The following is a 23,843-nucleotide window of genomic DNA, read 5'->3' as shown; positions in this document are numbered from 1 at the left end:
CCTAAAAACTTTCGCTAAAGCGAGTGAGAAATGACGTCACGCGCGCAAATGCCGTTAGTGAGAGGAAGAAGTAATTCAGAAAATTTGACTTTTTCAGCTTTGCTGTGTGAACAAATGTAAAACGAAAAAAGAGCGACAGACGACGAAACAAAAAAAAAAACATAGCAGGACAAGTCCTGACGTACAATTCAAAGAATTTTCATTGACTAAACAGAAAACTAGACCAAGAACGGACTATGAATGGGTTGGAAAAACCATTGAGAAAAAAAATCCGATCCAAAAAACCGAAAAACCAGTAAAATCAAAGAGAAATTGCCGCATGTGAACATAAAAACCACTAGCGAGAAAGCGAATTTTTGTTCAAACGCCGTTTTCTCACTCTACTTTAAATTTGGAGCGAAAAAATTTCACGCCGCAAAACCACTCGTTTTTTCGCTCAACTTGCTGTTTCGGCGTGACCAAAATCACTACTCCAATTTGAATTCAAAAATCATGAAAATGTGGAACAGATCTTAAAAAAAAGACAGCGCCCCAATACAATTCAAATTCTTTGAATTGTAAAAACCAAGCGCACCGCAATATAGCTACTCTCAGCTTACAGCTATAATAGCCGGCAGATTGCCAGAATAGCTACGAAAAAATAGACCTGCGTGCCATATAATAGAGATAGAAACCGACAGATTTAAAATGAAAAAAAAAATCGACGAAGCTCATAAAGCTAGGCTAAAAAACATTCAGCGATGAATTAATAAAGCTTGTTAAAATTCATTCCAAAGAAGCCTCTTATTAGGGCCCTTTACTGCACATATGAGTTCCTTTGACCTTAAACAAATTCAAATTAAACTTAAGTTTCAAAGTGCAAGTCATTTTATTGAGTGAGGTAAGTCACGTATGATCAAAATCTAATCACGCAAATAACCTAACAACTTTCGCTAAAGCGAGTGAGAAATGACGTCACGCGCGCAAATGCCGTTAGTGAGAGGAAGAAGTAATTCAGAAAATTTGACTTTTTCAGCTTTGCTGTGTGAACAAATGTAAAACGAAAAAAGAGCGTCAGACGACGAAACAAAAAAAAACATAGCAGGACAAGTCCTGACGTACAATTCAAAGAATTTTCATTGACTAAACAGAAAACTAGACCAAGAACGGACTATGAATGGGTTGGAAAAACCATTGAGAAAAAAAATCCGATCCAAAAAACCGAAAAAACAGTAAAATCAAAGTGAAATTGCCGCATGTGAACATAAAAACCACTAGCGCGAAAGCGAATTTTTGTTCAAACGCCGTTTTCTCACTCTACTTTAAATTTGGAGCGAAAAAATTTCACGCCGCAAAACCACTCGCTTTTTCGCTCAACTTGCTGTTTCGGCGTGACCAAAATCACTACTCCAATTTGAATTCAAAAATCATGAAAATGTGGAACAGATCTTAAAAAAAAGACAGCGCCCCAATACAATTCAAATTCTTTGAATTGTAAAAACCAAGCGCACCGCAATATAGCTACTCTCAGCTTACAGCTATAATAGCCGGCAGATTGTCGGAATAGCTACGAAAAAATAGACCTGCGTGCCATATAATAGAGATAGAAACCGACAGATTTAAAATGAAAAAAAATCGACGAAGCTCATAAAGCTAGGCTTCAGCGATGAATTAATAAAGCTTGTTAAAATTCATTCCACAGAAGCCTCTTATTAGGGACCTTTACTGCACATATGAGTTCCTTTGACCTTAAACAATATCAAATCAAATTTCAAAGTGCAAAAGTCATTTTATTGAGTGAGGTAAGTCACGTATGATCAAAATCTAATCACGCAAATAAACTAAAAACTTTCGCTAAAGCGAGTGAGAAATAACGTCACGCGCGCAAATGCCGTTAGTGAGAGGAAGAAGTCATTCAGAAAATTTGACTTTTTCAGCTTTGCTGTGTGAACAAATGTAAAACGAAAAGAGCGTCAGACGACGAAACAAAAAAAACCAAGAGCACCGCAATATAGCTACGCTCAGCTTACAGCTTCGCAGCTATAATAAAGATTTTTTCGGAAATTTTGCTTCTAGATTTTTTTTTAAAAAAACTAAATTTCCTCATTTGCTATTCTATACAAAATTTCAACCTCATAAAAGCAGTGTATTAGAACGCTTACTTGAGGGTAAATCAGAGACAATGCTTCGACGGATCACAACGAAGATATTGACGTTTCCATTTCTTGTTGTTCAAATGCATAATTGTTCCGACACCTCTTGAGGGGGGAGGAACTATATACTCAAATGGGTTTTTTTTTGTTCAGACAATTTTGGCCGATCGACATTTTGATCGCAGAGAGTTGAGTATTAAAAAGCCCCTCCATTGTAGAGTATGGAAGAAAAAGGAATTTTTGAATTTCGTTTTCTAGAGCGAGTTATCGGGGTTTAAATTTTTATTAATATTAGACCGATTTGCGTCATTTTTATTCACATTTTCCGGAATTTTTGCCTAAAAATTCGTCAAATTTGCTTAAATATGTAAAAACTGTTAAAAATAGTACTGCTAGTTTTTAAAGCCAAAAAATATTGTGGACTATTTTGATTCAATTATTTTGGCTAAAATTTCAGCTAAAATTTTAAAATTCAGCTTTTTTAATCAAAAATTGCCCTAAATTAAGCTTGTTCAAAACACTTTGATTAAAATTGCCGGAAGTACACACCAAAAATAGATAACGGAATCTTTCTAAGATACAAAGGGACTAATCCTACATCCACTTCCATTGAGAGTAGTCTAGAATTGAAAGTTTTCGGTTTTTTGTAACTTTACTCCATGATTATCAAAAATACAGCATTTATTCTCGATCTTTTAACTAACAAATTATCTAGATCCATAACACTCGAAACAAAAGAGTGTTCTTAAGGGACGAACAGCAATATCAAGCCTGATTTTGGTCCAATCTTGGACTGCTACAATAAAAAATAATTCGGGTTATCAGTCGGTCTTTTTTTCTACAGAAGTTTCGATCATTATTTATATTACTTAAAGAACAGAACGATTCAAATCAAAGCTCACTGTTGATAGGTTCAACTGTCGTCCAAACCAGTTCCAAATTAATGTATCTAGTTTCCTTCATCGAAAGATTATGTTAGTTTTGATTTTTAAAAAGGTTTGATTTTTAAATAAACAGTGGATTATTCAACTTTGCAACAATTGTTCTCTTAATTTGGTCAACTTGCATCTTAGTGTCAGAAGAGAAAGAATGCGTCTTCTTCCTCGTCTTTCCAGTGATCTAAAATTTAATTATGCGGGTTTTGCACGTTAAGTTATGGTTTTCTGGCTTAGGCACTACTAGATTTCATTTTTTTTTGATTTTTAGTCATTGACCCGTTTTTCACGTTTTTTTTCTCGTTTTGTCAAACTAACATTATTGACAGTTCACGTATTACATTATTGGCGATCAAAATTAGGCATAATTGAACACATAAAAGTCTTTAGTAGCACAAATAACGGTGTTAACGGCTTCCACAGCCCGTTCTCGAAGAATTCAATTGAAATTTTTAAATTGCTATTTAACTGTCGTTTAAACTTTGTCTTTTCAGTCGTATGGATCTTTCTGATAACGACTCTTTCATTTGTTTTGTATGGAGGAACAAATGAGCCTACATTCTGATTTGAGAAGATAGCTGATGGCTTTCATGACTTTGAAAACAATTGTTTTCAGAAAAAAAACTTAACTTCGCATTTTTGTTCTCTTTTTGTCTAATTGCAACGTAATCTCGTTAATTACAGGACACATGTTATATCTCATTGTCGTCGAGTAAAGGTGCAGGAGTGCAAATTTTAATATTTGTAAAGAATTTTATGAATTTACTGGTTTCGACAGGGGTTTTTCGCAAAAAAGTATACTAATTTTGGATTTTTGTCCTGTTCATTTGACGTTCTTTTTGTAGACGTAAGACATATTCTGAATAATGAAAACGTCTCAAGCGCTTCCTTCGGACGGATACACGAACGTATTTAATTATTTCATTTTGTAGGTAACGACTTTCATGACTTAGAAAAAAGAGAAAAAGGCAAAATTATGTAATACTTGTATTTTTTTGGAAACAATTAGTTTTTTCTCTTTTTTTCTACTTGTTACCTATTCTCAATAATGAGAGGTCGCATATCACATTATTGGCGATCGAGGAAGGCTCAATTCAATATAATTTGAGGGGCAAAAAATGGCTTTACGGCTTCAACAGTGTTTTCTCGCGTTTTTCTCTATTGAATTTATGTTTTTCTCTATTTACTGTTCTTTTTTAACAGCATAAAAAACTGAATAATGAGAGGTCTTAAAGCCCTCCTATAGAGACGTATGAAACAAAAATCGTATCGGTGGTTTTCAATTGCAATCTAATGGTTTCATTTGAAATTCATATTTATTAAAAAAAATAAGCCAATTTTTTAAGTCGCTGTTCTTTTTCTTCTTTCTTGTCCAAATTTTACCGAGCTTAATTATCAACTGGTCCCATATCTTTTCTGGTGGAGTACAAGTTTTTTGTTTAGTTTCAGTTTTATCTGACAACTTTTGACATTGTTAATAAGTGTTTTTTCAAATGAATAAGATTTGGATGCAATTAATGTTCGTTCTTAATGCTGTTTGATTTTGTTGTTAGTCTTGACTTGCCTGTTTAATAATGGTTGATTTCATCAATCTTATGCGGTCCTTTTCACTTCATTGAGTTATTTGCGTTGGAGGCTATCTTTTTGAAACATACTTGAATTTTTGTAGGTTTTCTATCTTCATTTGGTAGACATTCAAGCCATTTTTTAAAGTCCATTGATTGATTTGAGTTGGAGGCAATTTTTTCATTTTCCATTTTTTTCAAAAAATATTTGAAGTTTTGAAAGTTTTCTATCCTCTCCTCATTTGGTAGACAATTAAGATTAAAACGTGGATGAGCGGGGTCGGAACTTTATGCGCGGACGCACATTACCGAGCCTCCTTGTTTATTATCCTGTAAGCGAAAGCAACTGTCCGTTCGACTGTGAACAAAATCTTAAACAAAAACCCTAGCAACGCTTTGTCACTAAAATGGTATTGAACACCTTCAAAATTTCGAGGAAAAAACAAATTGAGAAACTGTTATTAAAGAAAATGCAGAATCTAAGAAGCAGAAGTTATTTATATGAATTTGAGTTGGTCTTTTAAGTTTTTGCTTCTTTAAAGCCAAATTAACAACCATAATAGCCACCAAAGACCGAGAGGGAAAACAAGCACATCTATTGATGCGCAATATTTACACAAACAAAAAACTGCAGAAAATCTTTTAAATCCTTGCTTAAAAAATCTCACGAGAAAAAATTTAATGAATACAAAAAATAAAAAATATGTTATGATTTTCAACTGCTCAATGCTCACAAAATGTTATGATCGTGACTCATTAGTACGAAATAACAGCCACAGCGATAATCGCAGATCAAAATGTATTATAACACTTCAGTTAACTCATAACATGTCATTTCGTTTCATTAAATCAATATGTCGTTTCGTTCCGGTCAAACTTAGAACTAAGTGGTCACAACTCTTGGCCAGCATCCTGGATGGTTGTGCCAAAACACCAGATGAAAGAAATTGGCAGAAACTGTTTTCAGTTTCCAAGTGCATCCTGCGTGCGAGCCACCGAGGAGGTAAGAAGCATGAACGAAATCAGGATCAGCGGCTCTCCGATCGCATCGATCGATGGAATGCGGGTGAATATGCAAATCTTTGGACAGAAGCTTTCTCAATCAAAGCAAAGAAAAATTCCACAAACAGAATAGAAGAATTAGCCAGCAGAGCTAAGAGTATGTTTGCAAGGTCAATTTGGTCCCGCCGCAAAAATCCTGTCATCTGAGGGACTTGCGCCCAATAGCAGAGCTACTTTGAAAGCACTGGAAGAGCTACATCCCAAAGAAGTGCCTCCAAACTTGCTCCAACCTGATAATGTTGCATCAAGTGCGTATCAATTTAGCGATAACATAGTTTTTGAACAATTGAAAACTTTCAGCAAGTACACTGCAGCTGGTCCTCCCAAGATGTATCCAGAGCATCTATTGCAGGCAGTAGAGTGTACTGCTCCCGACCACTCTGAATCCGACCTTAAAGCAATAACAAGGTTTGTAAATACCGGAAGCAGGGGTAAATTCCCTTCATTTGTTTCAAGAGCCCTCTGCAGCGCATCGCTCACCGCTCTATCCAAAAAGAAAGGAGGAGTACGCCCAATAGCTGTGGGCGAAATCCTGAAGCGCCTTATTGCTAAATGTTAAGTGAAAGAAGCAAAATCAGAAGCAATTGAATTGTTCAATTCCATTCAGCTAGGGGTTGGAGTCAGAGGAGGTGCGGAAGTAATTATCCACTCTGAAAGCAATTATCCACTCTGCGAAAAAACTTACGAAAAGATCCTCAACGCTGACTCTCAGGCAGGAGTGCTTCAGATTGATTTCCGAATTGCCTTTAATTCGGTTAGGGGTTCACACTTACTGCAAGCAGCATGCAATTTCATACCAGGTATTGCAACCTTCACAAATTTTTGCTACTCTCAGCATGTTCCACTACTTTATAATAACGCCAGTCTAAAAGTTAATCAGGCGTGCAACAAGGAGATCCCCTGGGTCCGCTTCTTTTTTCGTTGACGTTATGGCCTGTTATAGAAAAAATAAGAGACGCGATTCCAATTCTTACCCAGCACACTTGGTATTTGGACGATGGTTTCGTTGCAGGCTCCAAAGATCAACCCGAACTACGCTCAAAATCTTAGCCAATGAAGGTCCAAAAAGGGGTCTATATTTGAGGAGACACGTGCGAACTCTGGTCAATCGTAGATCTACCCTCAGTTGATCGAGTAGTTACAAGAAATACGGGCAATGGCTTTGAAGTACTGAGTGCCGCAGTCGCATCACCAGAATTTGTTTCTTCTAGCTTGCAGAAACGTGTTCAGAAGGTTGTGTCGTTCTTGGAACTTTTCAGTTATCTGGATGATCCTCAATGTGCTCTCGGCATACTTCGTTGTTGCTTAGGGACACCAAAGTTAATCTACTCTCTCCGCACTAACACGCCGACAAGAGATCTGATCGACGTTTTAAAAGTCTTCGATTTCAGCCAACGGGATGCGTTGGATCAAATAATAGGTACTGTTAACTGTGACTATGCATGGAAGCAGTCATCCTTGCCAAAAATTATTTCAGGCCTCGGAGTGCGACAATCGCAAGAGCAATACAGAGCCGCATATGTGGGCTCAGTGTTAGAGATCTGATTACTTGGTTCAGAAAATTACAAACCAGCGCGTTTCAGATAGTAGCTTTTAAAGAACTCTATACAAGCCCTGAACCTTTCAACTTGAATTCCTACACACAGAGGAAAATTCAAGAAGCTGTAGATACTGAAAAGTTTTCTGAGCTGCAAAGAAATCGGTCGCCAAACAGGGAGAAAGCAAGACTGCAATCACTGTTTGCCTCCATCCGGCGCATGGCTTGCGGCACCTCCAGTTCCTGCCTTCCGTCTCCATCTCAGTCCCAGTGAATTTCAAATTAGTGTCAAGTACAGACTAGGGATTGCAGTTTATGAAGATGAAAGAAATTGCCCTTTCTGCAGGTCTGGGACCCTTGACATTTTTGGTGACCACGCCGTCATCTGTCACGGAAGAGGAGATGCAATTTCTCGGCACGGCATGATTCGTGACCGTATTGCATCAGCATTCTCAGCAGCTAACTTGTCCCCAGTCATCGCAAAACGGGAACTTATTGCTGGAAACAGTTCTCGACCTGGCGAAATATTTATGCCTTCATGGAAATCAGGTCGTCCAGCTGCTCTAGACGTCACCGTAACTTCTCCACTGCAACCAAACATTATAAATCATGCGGCAGAGAAGTCTGGTTAAGCGATTGAAGCAGCCGAAGAACGAAAGTATGCACAACACGAAAATAGTTGCTCTGAGCAAGGAATTTCCTCTTTGCTGTTGAGTTTGTTCCTCTTGCTGTTGAGTCATTAGGCGGTCTGTCAGTTACTCTCAAGAAAGCGTTAAAGCGAATAGCTCAGTTAGCTGACAGCAGAAATTATCAGTCTCAAGGACATGCTATCGCTTTTGATAGATTGGCTCAGTCGGTTTCCGTTGTGATTGTACGAGGATCGGCTACAATGTTGCTTGCACGAGTCCCTTAACCCCAACTTTTGCAAATTTTTTGGGCAAATTCTATTTTGGGCAAACATTGTGAACTCCAAGAAGAGTGGAGTCATTTTAGAGGTGTCACACAAAGCGAGGGGACCTTCGTTCTTGTAAATAATGTCTCACCCAACGAGCGGGGAGAACATAAATAATTTTCAAGAGTTCAATGAAGATTGAAAAGAGAAGAATTCTGAAATTTAAGGAGAACAGGACTGATGTTACAGGGAGCGATTGAGAAGAATTCAACAAAACAAACACTCCCTTATTTGAACTTTTAATGAGCAGAAACTTCTGATTCCGAATCAAAGTTTGATAAAGATTTGTATTAATTTAATTTAAACAAAACAAATTTTTTTTCACTGGAAAAAAATCCTTGCTGCAATCGAACAGTTTGATTTTTCAACAACTCAATTGAATTTTTAATTGAGCGCTACTTATATGACGCAAGCACATTAAATTGATAATGTTGCTCGAAAAAGTTCAAAAGAAAATGTCTATATACTTTTATTTGATTCCACAGGATCTAAAAACTCCTTTTATTATATACTATCAGTTACAGTAGTTGCAATATAAAAGACTACGTTATCAAATACTCTAACGGCAAAAACAATGTAGAAATCGAGACATTTGCAGAACCGGTGCGGTAGTTGGAGTCGCCGGTGCAGTAAATAAATGGCACTAAAAAATTTGAAAAGTGTATAAAACATAAATATTCACATTTTAGTCGCGACAACAATCTTTTGAATTACAGAGTCCTCTTTTAACCTCAATAACATAAAATGACTGATGTCGGACAAATTGCTCTCGGACGACAGGCGGGGCTATTTAATTCCTAGGGGGCTGTAGCCTAGATACTTTATGGTTGCAATAAAATTCCGACTACATAAGGCTCAGAATCCCCGACAACCGGCGTAATAGACTGAAGCATATAACACTCGGACATCAAGGCTCTGTAATAGCTTCTCTTACAATCGGTTGTGTTTCAGCAACAGACTTAATTTCTGAATAAGAGCAATTAGGTCACAAAAAATAAGTCAAGCGTAAAGAAATCACTCGAGAAATGAAAAAAATGTTCTGGAACAGAAGAGTCATGCAAAAATTTTGCATAAAACAAGACACGCATGTTTGCAACAATCACTACCGACTTCGATCAAGAGCAATTAAACGTTCTATTAAGTAACCTTAAAATTATCTTAACGTCGATCAAAGCGAGTACGGTTCGTCTTTAAGATAAGTCAGCTACAACTAAATGAATATGAGTGTAAAAATGACGACAAATATTTTAAAAAACATAACCGACTAACGTCAGCTAGTATTGAAGTATTGAAGCAAGCGTAACCCGAGGAAGAGAAGTGAGAGCCGGTGGTAAAGTGAGCTTGGGACTATTCACTAATCAAGAGGCGGCCAAAGGATCTTTTACACTGTGATATTACACACAGAAGAGATCGGGGGTTGGAGTAGGGGTACAACACTCCTGGTCCCTTAGATCATGAATCTGTCTTCTTGGCGGTTTGGGTGAACTGCATACTTAAGAGATCAGTACGGCTGTAATAATACTGCTCAGCAATATAACTCTTGCAGGATTTATCAGTTTATCCCGTCTTTCAACAAACTTTTGAGCTAACGGACAGACGAAAAATCAGTTGCACAAAAAAAGTACATCACGGCTAAAATATATGCAAAAAGAGTCCGATTTAGAGCAATAGAAAACAGCAAGCAGATTTCGACGAAGTAGCGTAGATAGTCACTTTTGAGCTGAGTATTGAAAAGTTGACAAAAAACTAAAGCCTTTTTCTTCACTATTTACAGGTTTCATAAACTAACGTACATGAACCTTTGCAAATCCTGATGTCCTTAGTTAACAATAATTTCATCGATTCAAACAATCAGAAACGATTGAAAGAGAAAGATGAGCCATCTTTAGCCACAAAACAAATCGCATCCATAAACAAGAATTTCCGCAAAAACAGCCGGCAAATTGCCGCCGTTGACCCGCTTGACGCACATTGGGATTGAAACAGAAAAAGAAAAAATTTAAGAGATAGAAATTGACAGAATTTTTCTAAGTGTCAACTAAACTGAAGGCTCGCAAGCATAATACTAATGATGGTCAGCAATTGCTTTAATGAACTTAGATAAACTAATGTACTATGACTTAATGACCTGGCTTTATACGTTTTCCCGTTTTCCACTTTTGACCTTGACCGTATTCACTAAATTACGTAATTCAATATCTGAAAGAATTTAAAATGCATTCAGTTGAAACAGTGAGTGAATTAAGTCAGACGTCAAGCGTTAAAATTGTGATAAATGTAAAACGAAAAACGTGATCAAAAGCGAATTACAAAATCTCGTTTTCAAAATTTTATCTAAAGTTCATCTTTTGTCCGAAAGAATAATTGAATTCTAAACCAAAGGATCAACACGTATTTAAGTTTAGCAATATCAGATTTAAACTTCAAAAGGATAGGATCTATCAGGTATACCAACAAGGGTGTTAAAATGAGTCTTCTAACTTTTGATTTACCTTTTAAGTATTAAACAGTCACCAATAAGCGCTCAATTAAATTTTGAATAAGAGCCGCCAAAATTGCAGAGAATCAAAACTTAATGTGTGAAAAACATGATCAAAACAAGTTAAAGCAGCACACAAGAAATAGCTTAAAAAAGCAAGACCGTAATAACAATTAAAACCCTATGAATAAAATCATCCGAGGGTACCAGTAGGACTGTATTACTCCAAGCATATTTTCTATAATTCTAAGTACTTCAGCGTTAACTTTACTTTCAATGTAAATGAAAACAATTTCCTTCAAACGAACTAATTATGGAATAGAGCGATGGCCACTTGAAACCAGTTCACTTTTGACACAAAAATACGAAACATAACCGACTAACGTCGGACCAATTGCTCTCAACTGGCGAGCGGTTGGCTTCGCCAGTAGCTAGCTGGAGTGGTGAGCACGGGTGGGAGGTATGTCTCTTAAACAGCTGCGGTTAATCCCATACTTAGAAACTAGTGAGCTGTAAGGCGATAAGAGAACTTAATGCCATATGGGCTTTACCTGTTGATCCGTTTTTGAGGATAAAAGTTAAAAGCGTCCGATGAAAAATCGGTCAAGCGAAAAATCGCAAAAAATATCACAGGACTAATTTTAATGCTACAAAATTCGTTTGAGGGAAATTAATCATATGCCTAAGATAGCCCAATAAAAGCTCATGTTGAATCCACTAAGCGACGTTGGGATTGCAAAGGTCAAAAGAGATATGAAATGATCTGATGGGCAAAAAGTTCCATCTTTGTCCGCAATTTTATAAGACTTGACAAATAAAATGACGCACGCATAAGTTGAACTCAGCCTCTAAATAGAAGTTCAGTCTTTAAATGCTAGATCGATAAGTTCAATAAAAATACCACTTACCGATATCTCCAATAATATCTGGTAACTTAATAAAATAAGTCTAATGTCCGGTCTTTATTCGCTTTCTTGAATGTCTCCGCAGCTGGCTTACTACTTGTTGGGCAATTAATTGAGGGACTGAATTTGAAACAATTAAGTTTAGAGGTATATCCTCTGTAAATCCCGAAAATTGCGATTTGTGTAAAACAAAACATGTGAACAAAGCGTCCAACCACTTAAGAAAAGAAAAGCACATGAACAATAGCCAATTGAGTAGATGACGACTGCTATTTAACACCACCGACCGTTATCGGACCGACGAATTGCTCTGCTCCCAAACGACTGTCGAGAGATTGTATTCAATAATAGCCAGCTTAACTGTGGGTGTGTGTGTGAGGCGCGGTCAAAAAAAGTGAGTGGCAAAAAATTTAACCAACCGCCCAAAATTGCCTCAATACGATTAAATTCTACCTCCTTTTAGGTGATTTACTCCCTAAAAAACAGGCAAATTAACCGAGATCTTGCCACACTACATTATATGGGCCTTTTCTGTTTGTAACTTTGAAGTGAAGTAAAAAAAAGTACTTCGCTGTAGATTTGATTCGTTTTAGCACACTTGGATGGAAACCGAAGATAACATTAACACAAAGTTTCTTTGTTTCTCTGAACACAAACATAAATAATTTCATCTTTTTATATCAAGAAAGCAACGAATAGATTGTACGTCACAGCAAAGAGTTGGCAATGACCAAGTCTCAGAAGGGACTTCGCTAGCGAAACAGCAAACAATAGACCAAAACTATCAACATATATCTATCCAGGATTGGTTGAGAAAGATAAATTATAATCTAATCTAGCACCAACTATAAACATTTTCAGTTCCTATGCGAGTCCTTTCATAATAATCACACAATATTTAGGCGGATCTGAAAATGGATTGGAATTGCTGAATTTAAATGCAAGATTTCGAATAGCAATTTATATCAATTGCCAAGGAAAACTAAGGGGCCTCTAGATTGAAAGATCTCTTCACCCAGTGAACGAATCATCAAAAGCTATTTCACCAGAACTCATAAAATGCACTTTTGTAACTATTTTTTCTCTAGTAACTATAACAATTTTACATCTAAGTAAATTGGCACCGCAATATATTTTCAGCCAAAGCTTCTAACATTCAATTGAGAATCAGCAAATAATATTTAATACGTTTTTTGGCGGTTAGATAATTAGCTGCGTTTTTTTTCTGTGTTAATGCGATAATAATTTCTCGTTTAGCATTGAACCTCTACCAGTCACCTTGTTAAATAAACTTCCACGAAACATTAGCCCATTTACTATGTAGCAGTCGTATGCAATTAACTAAACCAGTGAAATAATCTACGGGTACGCAGTTGCTGGAAAGAAACATTCACTGGGTGGAAGAGGCAAAGAAAGCTCATTGGAGTTACAGGACATTGCGCCAAATCCCGAACCAGCGGGAACAATGCAGTGTCAGGATATTCATATGCACAATTATTCTTTTACCGCATAGTACATTTAATTTATGCAAAAACTATTTATGGTAAAAACTATTTTTCATTTAAATGAGATTTGTTGCAACTCAAAGATTCTTCTACTCGGCAGTTTAAAAGAAACTACTTTCATCGGCTGTTCTTAGCATGACCGGTTATGTATAAGACCTCCATAACCTGGGATTAAGAATAATTTTGATGATAAAGTAAAAATCACAAAGTAGCGCTCAGACAGGTTCGATCGTAAAATGAGAACTAATTCTTTCCCTGCAGAGATTGTGTCTATAATTCTATCTAAAGATTGTGTAAAAGATTTCAAATGTATAACGCTGCACCATCCTACGTCATGATAGATGTTTGCTTTGAAATATATTACCAGGGTTGACAAAAGCTGATAAAACCGTAGCCCCAAGAACATATTGTACATGTTTCCCTACAAGATCATGTATACAGCTTTTCTTGCAGCCACATTTTCAACAAAGTTTTCAATGCTTGTCCACGGGGAAGGAATTATTCCTTATCATGACTAAATGCACTCTTTGTATCTTTGTACATAAGCGATTCTAAAGGCTAAGAAGAGTAAACATGAAAGCAACGGCAGTTACTCAACCTCAAAAGGAGCAAAAAACAAAAGGTCGTAAAAACCTGCCACTCGGACTTTCTGGATCCGAGTACTGGTCGAACTCTGTAAAAGGAGAAACCAAAACTGCACATTTGGAAAAGTTGGCTTTGAAAATTCAATTGAGCGAAAATTTTCCATTGTTAAATAAATGTGCAGTTAACAACGTTTGAAAAGCATTAACATCAAACAGCTAATAAATTCCATCAATTTTGAGACATATAAAGTGATTTGATAGCTTAGCGATTGCAAAACTTGAGATTTTCTTCTTTTGACGGGTGGGGGTTGTATTATAAATATGAAGAGAAAAATAGAGAAACTACAGATGGGAAACTAAAATGAGAGGTAAGAAGTTTGGCGCTATCTTTGCTGCATAATATGTAAAAGGAGACCAGACAGGCAGATAGAAATCATGGGAACTGAAAACCCACCCCCCCCCCCCCCCCAACAAGTGTGAAATATTTCACATACAAAACCTAAAAACGTACTTATTCAGTATTATAATTCTTCGAACCTTGCATGCTAGTCTTTGAAACCAAATTACGATCAGAGTGAACTCTTTCAGTGGGGGTATGCATTGTGATCGGCATAACACTTCACAATGCCACAAAATATAACTGCCATCACAGCACAGAAGAGGTCGGGAATCATAAATAGCAGTGCACACATATCTGGCCAATTAGTCTAGAGTAATATAGGTGACCTACGTACCGGGCAGCAGTTCCCAAATCTATTCTAGAACACGTAAGAAGCAGTGCTTGTTTAAAACATAGGATATGCGAACCCTGGTGGAGCATTGGTAGCCGAGGCAGAGGCCGGTCCATTATAATACGTGAACACACTGCTCCCATCACTATGTTCCGTAGTTCCCGATTCCGAGCTAGAGGGCGCTGGCATCACTGGCATAGGCTGCAACATTGGGGAGTTCGGGACTACCATAAAGGTTCCCAGTGATCCATTTCTAGATCGACCAGCAGATCCACCTTTATTCACGAGACCACCAGCCGAGTACGGCCCATACATGGACGAATGAAGTGGGTAATCGGGTGAACCCTCCTCGAAGCTCTCGTGTTCGTTGGAGCTCATTAGACGCGGCTTTAAAGGCCCTCTTGGGGAGATTTTGGGAGAGGGTTGAGCCGAAAAGCTTCCACTTACTCGCCATCGTTCCCAGTCATAACTCGTGGACGCGTCAAAGTAGCCTTGATCCTGGTAGTAGTATCCTGAAATATAATATCAACTCAAATTGATCAACTCAAATTGATCGCATCCTAGGTGCGTCTGTACAAAAGTTACAGTTTTAGCTGAAAAGGGATATAAAGATATGTACTTCACACTTTGAGCTGGTTCCCGCGATGCTCTCAGTATTTTAATAGCATGGAATATATGCTCCATGACTTTTTGAAATTGGGGTCGGGTCGGTAGCCTTGAATTCGTAAATCCGTATGTTCAAAGTAATCAATCATTACAATGAAAATCATTGAAAAAATAAAACCATTCAAAGTGATCTACAATACAATGAAAAACATACCCGGAAGATTTTTGCTGAAAAGGGATATAAAGATATGTACTTCACACTTTGAGCTGGTTCCCGCGATGCTCTCAGTATTTTAATAGCCTGGAATATATGCTCCATGAATTTTTGAAATTGGGGTCGGGTCGGTAGCCTTGAATTCGTAAATCCGTATGTTCAAAGTAATCAATCATTACAATGAAAATCATTGAAAAAAGAAAACCATTCAAAGTGATCTACAATACAATGAAAAACATACCCGGAAGATTTTCGGAAAATATCCGCCATTGATTCCCATAACTCCGATTATGATTGACAGAACAGAAAAAAATGATTGATGTCCGAAAAAATTTTAAAGTCCCAACCAACACTTTGATTTAATTCAGCTGTTAGACATACAACTGGCTCTTGTTGATAGAAGTAAGAAATTCAAAACATAACCGGCAGATTGCCGGAAAATAGCCGCCGTTGATTCCAATAAGCATGATTGGGATTGAACGAATAGAATATATTGAAAAAAGATTTTTGTACAAAAATATTTTTTAAGTCCGATTTATTTTGATGGCATTTCGTAGCTGAACATACTTCTGTTTCTTAGAGAGAGGCTACAAGAGCTACTATCAACACCAATAAGCATTAGAGGTGGTAACTAAGACTTATAGGAACGACGTTCAAATAGCGGGCATCTAAAATTGGGCTTTATGGGTTTATCCCGTTTCTATTTCTGACTTCAATTTTTTATACCGACTCTGTTCATTTTGAATTGCTTTGCTTAGCAACTGATGTTCAAATTCACTTTTAGCAGAATGAGAGAAGAGAGAAACTAGCCTAGAGAAGTCAAAAAGCTTTTACGCAAAATGTCGAAAAAGCGGCAAAATGGTAAAGCGAAAAAAAGTTTGACGAAGTAAAAAAAAATACAAGCGCAATAATAGCCGGCTGAGAAGATGAGGGCGGCTATTAATAACTACATGCAGAAACCCTTCACCACAGCATAGTATGAAAATTTAGAACTCACAAAATACCTATTAGCTGATCTAGTGGCTGAAAAACGGACAACAGAACAAATGAAGATTCGCAAAATAACACATTTCCAAAAAAAATTGTACCTCAGTGGATGAAAACGATAGCAGAAAGTTTGAACCAAAAAACCATGAACGTTACGCTGCAGTAGACGTCCAATAAGAACTCATTGTTAAGATTGGGACCAAGCAATAAAAAACCTCACGTTAGTTTTGAGACCAAGCAATAAAAAACAAAAAAAAGACGTTAAGAACAAAAGAACTAACTTATTTTTCGAAAACCAAGTATCAAAATCTTAAAAACGATTGCTGTGCACTGAAGAGACTAAATAGACTTTCACCCCCCACTCAAGAACAACCAATGAAATCTGTCATTAACGAGATTAAAAGATAAAACAGCAACAAGTACACAAAATAATAAAACTCAAAAATTGAGTAAAATGTTTTGAAAACGCAACAGCGCATAAGTCATAGAAAGCAATAGCACAGTGAAATAACTATTCCAAATAATTTAGGCATCCTTAGCAACCAATGACGGTTGCCATTAAGGAGAATAAGTGAAAAGACAACAAATTGAGCAAAACAATCTCGTAGACCTCAAAAATTCGATTTTTCGTGAAAACAACTTAAGTCAAAGTCATAGAAAGAACTAGCCTTGAACCGAAGCAGCTAAATCGCTTAAAACAGTTCATATTATCAACCTAAAAGACCTGTGCCCAAGGAGATTAATTGATAAGACAACAAAAAATACAACAAATACTCTTAAAAATCAAAATCTCCAGAGAACAAATGTAAAAGTCATGACAACCATGAGCCATTAACTCAAAAATTTATTTAGGTTCATTTATACCTCAATAGCAACGAATGACACGTTCATTAATGATACCAGTGAACAAGACAAAAAGACAATAATCATAAAGGAGACAAAAACCAAATTTTCAATAGTAACATATGGTGTCAACGTACATACAAAGGGTGTCAAAGTAAAAAAACACTATCTGCCCATCCATGCGTTTCATCAAAAAATTTTGCTTTCAAAAACCTAATGTTTGTTCAAATACAACTTCTCAATCCACTTCAAAGGCAATTGGAGAAAAATCACGCTTCAAATTTACTCGCTTGTGCGCTCCTTTTGCTAATCTAACCAAATTAAAATAACAACTCTAATTTGGTTTCTCAGTGACGTTAAAAGGCCGAAAAAAGTGTAAACAGAGCATAAAACATAACTGGAAGACTCCGAAACCGACTTAAAAACGCATCCCCTTAAGCCCCAGCCAACCAATCAATGATTAAAATGAGCCTACTAATTAAATCTATTAACCGTTTTGAAACACAAAAACAGGAAAGACAACATGAGAAAGGCCAAAAAAGATATCTTGAAAAATATATAATAATGTTTCAGCTCCAGTTTCGCCACCGAAACCACTATTGCATCCAAATAATTTGCATTCAATAACTACCACTTCTTATTTAGAAAAACAAGAGAAACGCAACATACAGAGAAACCCGGAAGAAAAAGAAAAAATGTTACAAAATGGCAAAAAAGAAAACGCTTTCTCTTGTATTCTAATTATATGCAACCCAATGTAAATTATTCTGCTCGATCAAAGCACTACGCAATTTCAGAGAAACACTAGACAACAATAAAAAAAGGCAAACAAAAAAATCGTGAAATCAGAAAATTGTATAAATTACTTTCAATGCACTCGCAATGCATGAAACCTTGAACTGTCAAGTCTTAGTAGCAATAAATACCTATAGTAATACCTATATAATCGATCTAAGTTAAACATTAAACAAGAGGATATTGCCAAAAGCGTGATTCAGAAGAAATAGGCAAAAAACTTCAGAAAAGACAAATGGTGAAAAAATTGATTACAATTATCCCAGTTTTTTTTAGCAAACCCAACCCAAAATTAACATCTATTCAATAAAAAGACCAACTAAACAAACAAAAGAAATAAATAAAACCAAAAAACTCCCCAGATGCTATGAAAAATGGAATAAGATCACAAAATCTGCTACAAAAAGCATCCAACATGCCGAAAATAGCTTAAAATTGCGCCTTAAGTCAAATATATTTTCAGAGGATCAAAAAGGCCTCCAAACACATTAATACTAGTTTAGTTAGTTGAGACATACACCATTATCTAAACATACCTGGCAGAAATTGCCGGAAAATAGCCGCCGTTGATTCCAATAAGCATGATTGGGATTGAAAGAATAGATATCGAAAAAAAGATTTTTGTACAAAAACATTTTTTAAGTCCGATTTATTTTGATGGCATTTCGTAGTTGAACATACTTCTGTTTCTTAGATAGAGGCTACAGGGGCTACTATCAATACCAATAAGCATAAGAGATGGTAACTAAGACTTATAGGAACGTGGGCATCTAAAATTGGGCTTTATGGGTTTATTCCGTTTCTATTTCTGACTTCAATTTTTGTTCTAACTCTGTTCATTTTGAATTGCTTTGCTGAGCAACTGATGTTCAAAATCACTTTTAGCAGAATGAGAGAAGAGAGAAACTAGCCTAGAGAAGTCAAAAAGATTTCACGCAAAATGTTGAAAAGGCGGCAAAATGAGGTAAAGCGAAACATTTTTTTATTCGACGAAGTAAAAAAAAATAGGAGCGCTATAATAGCCGGCTGAGAAGACGAGGGCGGCTATTAAAAAAAGATAAAACTAAAGAAACGATTAAAAAATTCGCTCGCTTAGCGAAAATTTTGTTCACACTTAATTTTCTTGCTCTCTCTCTCTCAGAATAATGCATGAACAAAAACCACTCTAAATTTTCTCTCCACTCTTGACTTTTGTTCAGCAGATTGACCTTAACACTTCTTTGCACGTGCGCCAATTGACTTCCTCGAAAACACATCCTCTAATACAGAAGTCACCGATTAAAAAATATATATATTATTCCTCTTCGAGTCGTAAAAGGACAGCGCACCAATACAATCCAAATACTTTGGATTGTAAGAAATAATAGGAGCACAATAATAGAGCTGCTAAGATGAGGGCGGCTATTAATCATTAATATTTTTACAAAATGTAATATTTTTTGACATATGTACTGGTTCTATTAACATACCTCCGACAATTACAGTATCGCAAAGAAACAACGAATTCATGTTACCACACTTAACATTGTCATCAATGATGTTCATCATAAATTCAACTTCTATAGTGACCACTGTACACCACGGTGAAATGAAAAGCAATAAAATGAGACCATCCGGTGCTAACGTTTGCGTCATCACTTGCATCGTCTCGTCTAAGTGTGACTTAAAAACCAGCCATTCCATCAGTAATTTCTCAGCTCTTTCACAATTCAATTACTTGGAGGAAAAATTAATCAAAATTTAATCTAATATTCAACGTTGAAGTCAGCGTAAATTTGGAAGTTTGGGAGAGAAAATAAAACAATAATCACTTATAGAACCACTCAGACCAAAATTACGAAGAACAATGTAAATTAAATGAAAACAGATCAAGTTAGATGAACAGTCAGATGTGGTAACGTACAGTTCTCTAATTTGTCCTCTAGAGCGCACCTGAAAGACTTCTCTTGTTCGCCAAATTTTGTTTAGCTTACAGTAATAAAAAAAATATTCAGTTAACATGAAGCCTCGTCTGGGTCTGCTCATTTGATTATGGCTACATTGTCACTCCTTTTCATTATGGCCCAACAAAATTTTTTTTGAAAATTTAGAATCATCGTTTGATAGAATTCAACAGTTCTTTTCATACAAACATAAACGTGAAAAGTTTATCAATATGTACAACTGAACTTCTCTGGTTAAAATGTTTATACAGAAAGTACAAATGACATAGTAAGAATGGCAAACTAATGTAATCGATGGCAACGTTAGAAGCGTTTAAAATGGCACACACATAAAAACAAAAGTTTTAAGCAAGGGGTTTCCTACGTTTTTTCAACATAATCTCTCAGCATACACAAGAGTTCTTACAATTAAGAACATTACCGCAACGTTTTTAAACCCTTTCATAGTTTTTGTTCGGTTTTCGCGACTATAGACAACACTAACACAAATACCAATAAAAGCAGTGAAAAGATATGGAGGCTCTGAGAGAGCTTCAACACTCTACCAGAGCCGCAGATTCCCTGTCACTGTTGACCCCAATGACCGACGTTGGGAGATTAAAACAATGAAAATGGACTCCACCCAAGTGTCAAAAAGTGTTCCAATTTGATCCTCAGTTTCATTAGATCGGATAAAAAGGGCTGTGTTGAATTCAGCCACTAGAGAGGAGAACAATAAGCTTAATTCTTGTAGTCGCTGCTTTGACCTGGCTGGTCCATAAATTCGGCTTCCAGCAAGCCCATTTTGAAGACCATGTTTTTCTATTGTTTTCTGGCCTCAAAATTTGATGTACTTTCAATTATTTGTCCCTTACAATCAAGAAACAGTCAAAAAAGATAGACCAGTTTAGATAGACCAGTTTAGAAACTAAGACATATAAGAACAAAGCTCAAGAAGTGAGCATCTAAAAGTGTGTGCTTTATGCTTTTATCCCGTTCCTATTACTGATTTCTCTGATACTGATTCTGATCGTTTCAAAATTGCTGACCAACAGCTTTTCAAAAGCACTCTTAGCAGAGAGCAAAGAATGAAACTATTCTACATAAATCAGAAAGATAACAGGCATAAAGCCAAAAAAAGTCAAGTCTGAGTTAAAGCGGAACAAGTAGAAGCACTATAATAGCCGACTGAGAAGATGGGGCGACTATTGAACATAAACATAGCCGACTAATTTCGGTCGCATTGCTCTCAAACGCCTGATGAGCGTTTGGTTTTGGTAGCCAGCTGAGAGAGAGAGAGAGAGAGAGAGAGAGAGAGAGAGAGAGAGAGAGAGAGAGAGAGAGAGAGAGAGAGAGAGAGAGAGAGAGAGCTCAAATCATTGCAAGGGGGAGATGAGGGTGATTGCGTGAATGTTGGGAGGTGGGGAGTCGCAATAAAATACCACAGGCCTAATATATTTTCGAAACTAGAATCGTTTTTTGAGAGAAAATAGAAGCAATTACGTCATCCAGAAACCATTCAAAAAAGATGCTGTTGTAAAGGTTGCCACAACTCACTGAAATCTTAAACGCAAAATTTTATTGTTAGATAACGATAAAAATAGTCGATTTAGGAAGGACTTAGTCGATAGTTTTAGGAAGGACAAAAAACGGATAAGCTCAAAAAACTGACTTGGCCAGTTACAGTAAGGAACCAGCCCGTTTCTAAGCTCAAATTTGGTAGCTTCTTCTATTGACAACGGTTTCTCTAAGCTTCCTTTCGCGTCCATCAAAATCATCCAAAGAGCTAATGTAGTTGCACCATGGGTTTCCGTAACCGAAGTTTCAAAAATCAAACCGCTCAACTACGTCGAATCTCTTTCATAGCCACGAATAATATACAAAATCTCTGCATAAACAATACACAACAGCAAATGTCTAATCAAGCTATTTATAAAAATCCGAACTACAGTGGTCACAATTTTGGGCCACCGACACATCCTACTGACATCACTAATTTTCGCTTCTAAGTCGAAATCTAGAAAGTCATCCGGTTAATGTTTGTGAAGTTTGTATTTTAAACGTAAAAGTTAGATCAATCTTCAGATTTGGAAATTTTGGTTTTTGGCCTTGAGAAACAACCATGTGTCTTACTGAGACTAACTGATAAGGAACGACCTATTGCCTGGTTACGATGATTTTGATGTATGTAACCGTGATACACATGTTCGTGGCGTTATGGTCCAGTGCAAAACAGGCTTATCTATGATAGGTAAAACAAGTACAATTTTTGAAGAAAGTTTATTTTTAGATATAGAAAAAGCAAATGTTTTTCTTAAGACAAAATATAATAAGGTCAAATAAAGTATGTCGAAAAACCTGATAAATTTATGGACAATCAACATAGCAAAAATCAATGATCATTTGTGGTAATTTTAAAATTGATATTTTGCACAAAACAAGCAATTGACAAAAAACCACATTACTTGTATAAAAGCAAATGGCTTAGGGTTGCAGTCGAATACAGCAACTAGAGTTACGGATAATTCTAAGATAAGTATAGACCATTTGATCGTGGAAAATATTTATTACAGCATTGATGTTGTTGAGCACCAAAATTTCATTGATCACAATCCGAACATCTCAAAATAGAGTTTTCAAAATTGAATTGCGGACAGGGAGCTTTATCAGAGACTTTAATTTTACCAAAATGCCCAAAGCGCAAAATGGTTATCTTTTAGCTTCAAGCAGTGCGCTTACTCTTGAAAAAGGAAATATATAGTCACAGAATAACCCACAATTGACTTTAAAGGCGTCAAGAAAAGTGATTGGAAGTAACAGCTGTTTGCCCCGATGAAAGTTTTCAGAAAGGGAAGTAATACCAAATAGTTTTGTAATTGCCAAAAAATCTAAAACAATTTGTAGACAAAGGCAAGATGCCGCGTCAGTGGGAGCCTTTAAACGATTGCGCGATGTATTGCAAAGAAATGAAAAATATAGAACGGAACTACTATATTCAAAAATTTAAAGCATGTCATGGAAAATCAAGGTAAATATAAAAACTAAAAACTGATCTTCAGGGCAAACAAGAAACCAGTGATTTTACCGTTTTCTCATCTTGCAAAAAAATAACACCAGATCCTACCCAGCTGGACAACGCAAAAGTCTTTAATAAGTTTTTTCCACAATTTGGGTAAAGGTCTCAGAACACTTGAGTAGAAATTATAAACCCAATATCCGACCATCAGCTCGTTCAATGTTCCTGTACCACACAAATGTTGTTAAAATTAGAGAAGCGATAAAAAAATTCGATAATAAATTGTCAACTGGCGTTGTCAACATATTATTCAAAGTTGTTCAACCTGTAAATTCAGGGTACCTTGAATTTTCATTAAATCTTTTGTTTCTAAAGGAAACTTTTCCAGATCAACTCGCCCAAGCTTAATTTTTTCCATTGCACAAGGATGGTCCTAAGTTAGAAGAAAACAATTACCGTCCCATATCACTACTTTGTGTTATGAGTAAACTTTATGAACGTATATTGTATACTAGGCTCTGATCTTTTGAAAATGTTGATGGGATTTGAGACAAGCAATTTCACTCATGGGCAAACATAGAACAGTTGATGGCCTAGTTGAGCACACAGAAACTCTCAGAATGAAAGTCGAGAACTATAAGTTTTTTCCGGATTTAAAAAGGCCTTTGACACGATCAGTGACAATATTTTGAGGCAAAAACTGAAGAGCCATGGTACAAGAGGAAATTGTCTGAGTTGTTTCAGTTCCCACCTAAGTAAAATAACGCAACCTGTTGATCTGAATAATGGTGTATAACTTAGCTGCTTAAAAAACTGGTTGACCACAAGGCTCCAATCTTGGTCCTCTTCTTTTGGAACTACATGTTAACAACTTACCATCTATCTGAAAATTTTAAGATCACACTTCGCTGACAAAACTAATTTGGATGCCGATAACTTCTCCTTTCAAGGCCTTCAATGGGACCTTGAACAAGTCAGTATGTGGCTAGGACAAAACCAAACTAGTATTTAACATTAAAAAAATCATCTGAATTTCAAAACAAAAACTTCATCACTGTTTCAAGATTAAAAGA

At 36.4% G+C, this 23,843-nt stretch overlaps 1 protein-coding gene across 2 annotated transcripts in view; it reads right to left on the bottom strand.

The window, feature by feature from the left end:
• Positions 1–14,223: 14,223 nt before the first annotated feature.
• LOC142341879 (uncharacterized) overlaps positions 14,224–23,843 on the bottom strand; it is a 29,231-nt gene continuing 19,611 nt past the window's right edge. The window contains exons 6-7 of one of the 2 annotated variants that reach the window (XM_075393181.1): positions 19,736–19,764; positions 14,759–14,899 (exon numbers count right to left, since the gene is read on the bottom strand). In XM_075393181.1, the coding sequence (XP_075249296.1) occupies positions 19,754–19,764 (11 nt within the window). In that variant the 3' untranslated portion in view covers positions 14,759–14,899; positions 19,736–19,753. Of the gene's footprint in view, positions 14,900–19,735; positions 19,765–23,843 lie in introns of both variants that reach the window. The other variant, XM_075393179.1, reaches the window with a different exon arrangement.

Source organism: Convolutriloba macropyga, chromosome 1, assembly GCF_964194025.1.
Source record: "Convolutriloba macropyga chromosome 1, txConMacr16.3, whole genome shotgun sequence".
Classification (NCBI taxonomy): domain Eukaryota; kingdom Metazoa; phylum Xenacoelomorpha; order Acoela; family Convolutidae; genus Convolutriloba; species Convolutriloba macropyga.
Note: the sequence above shows the minus strand (reverse complement) of the source record. Positions and strands in the feature narration are given on the sequence as shown.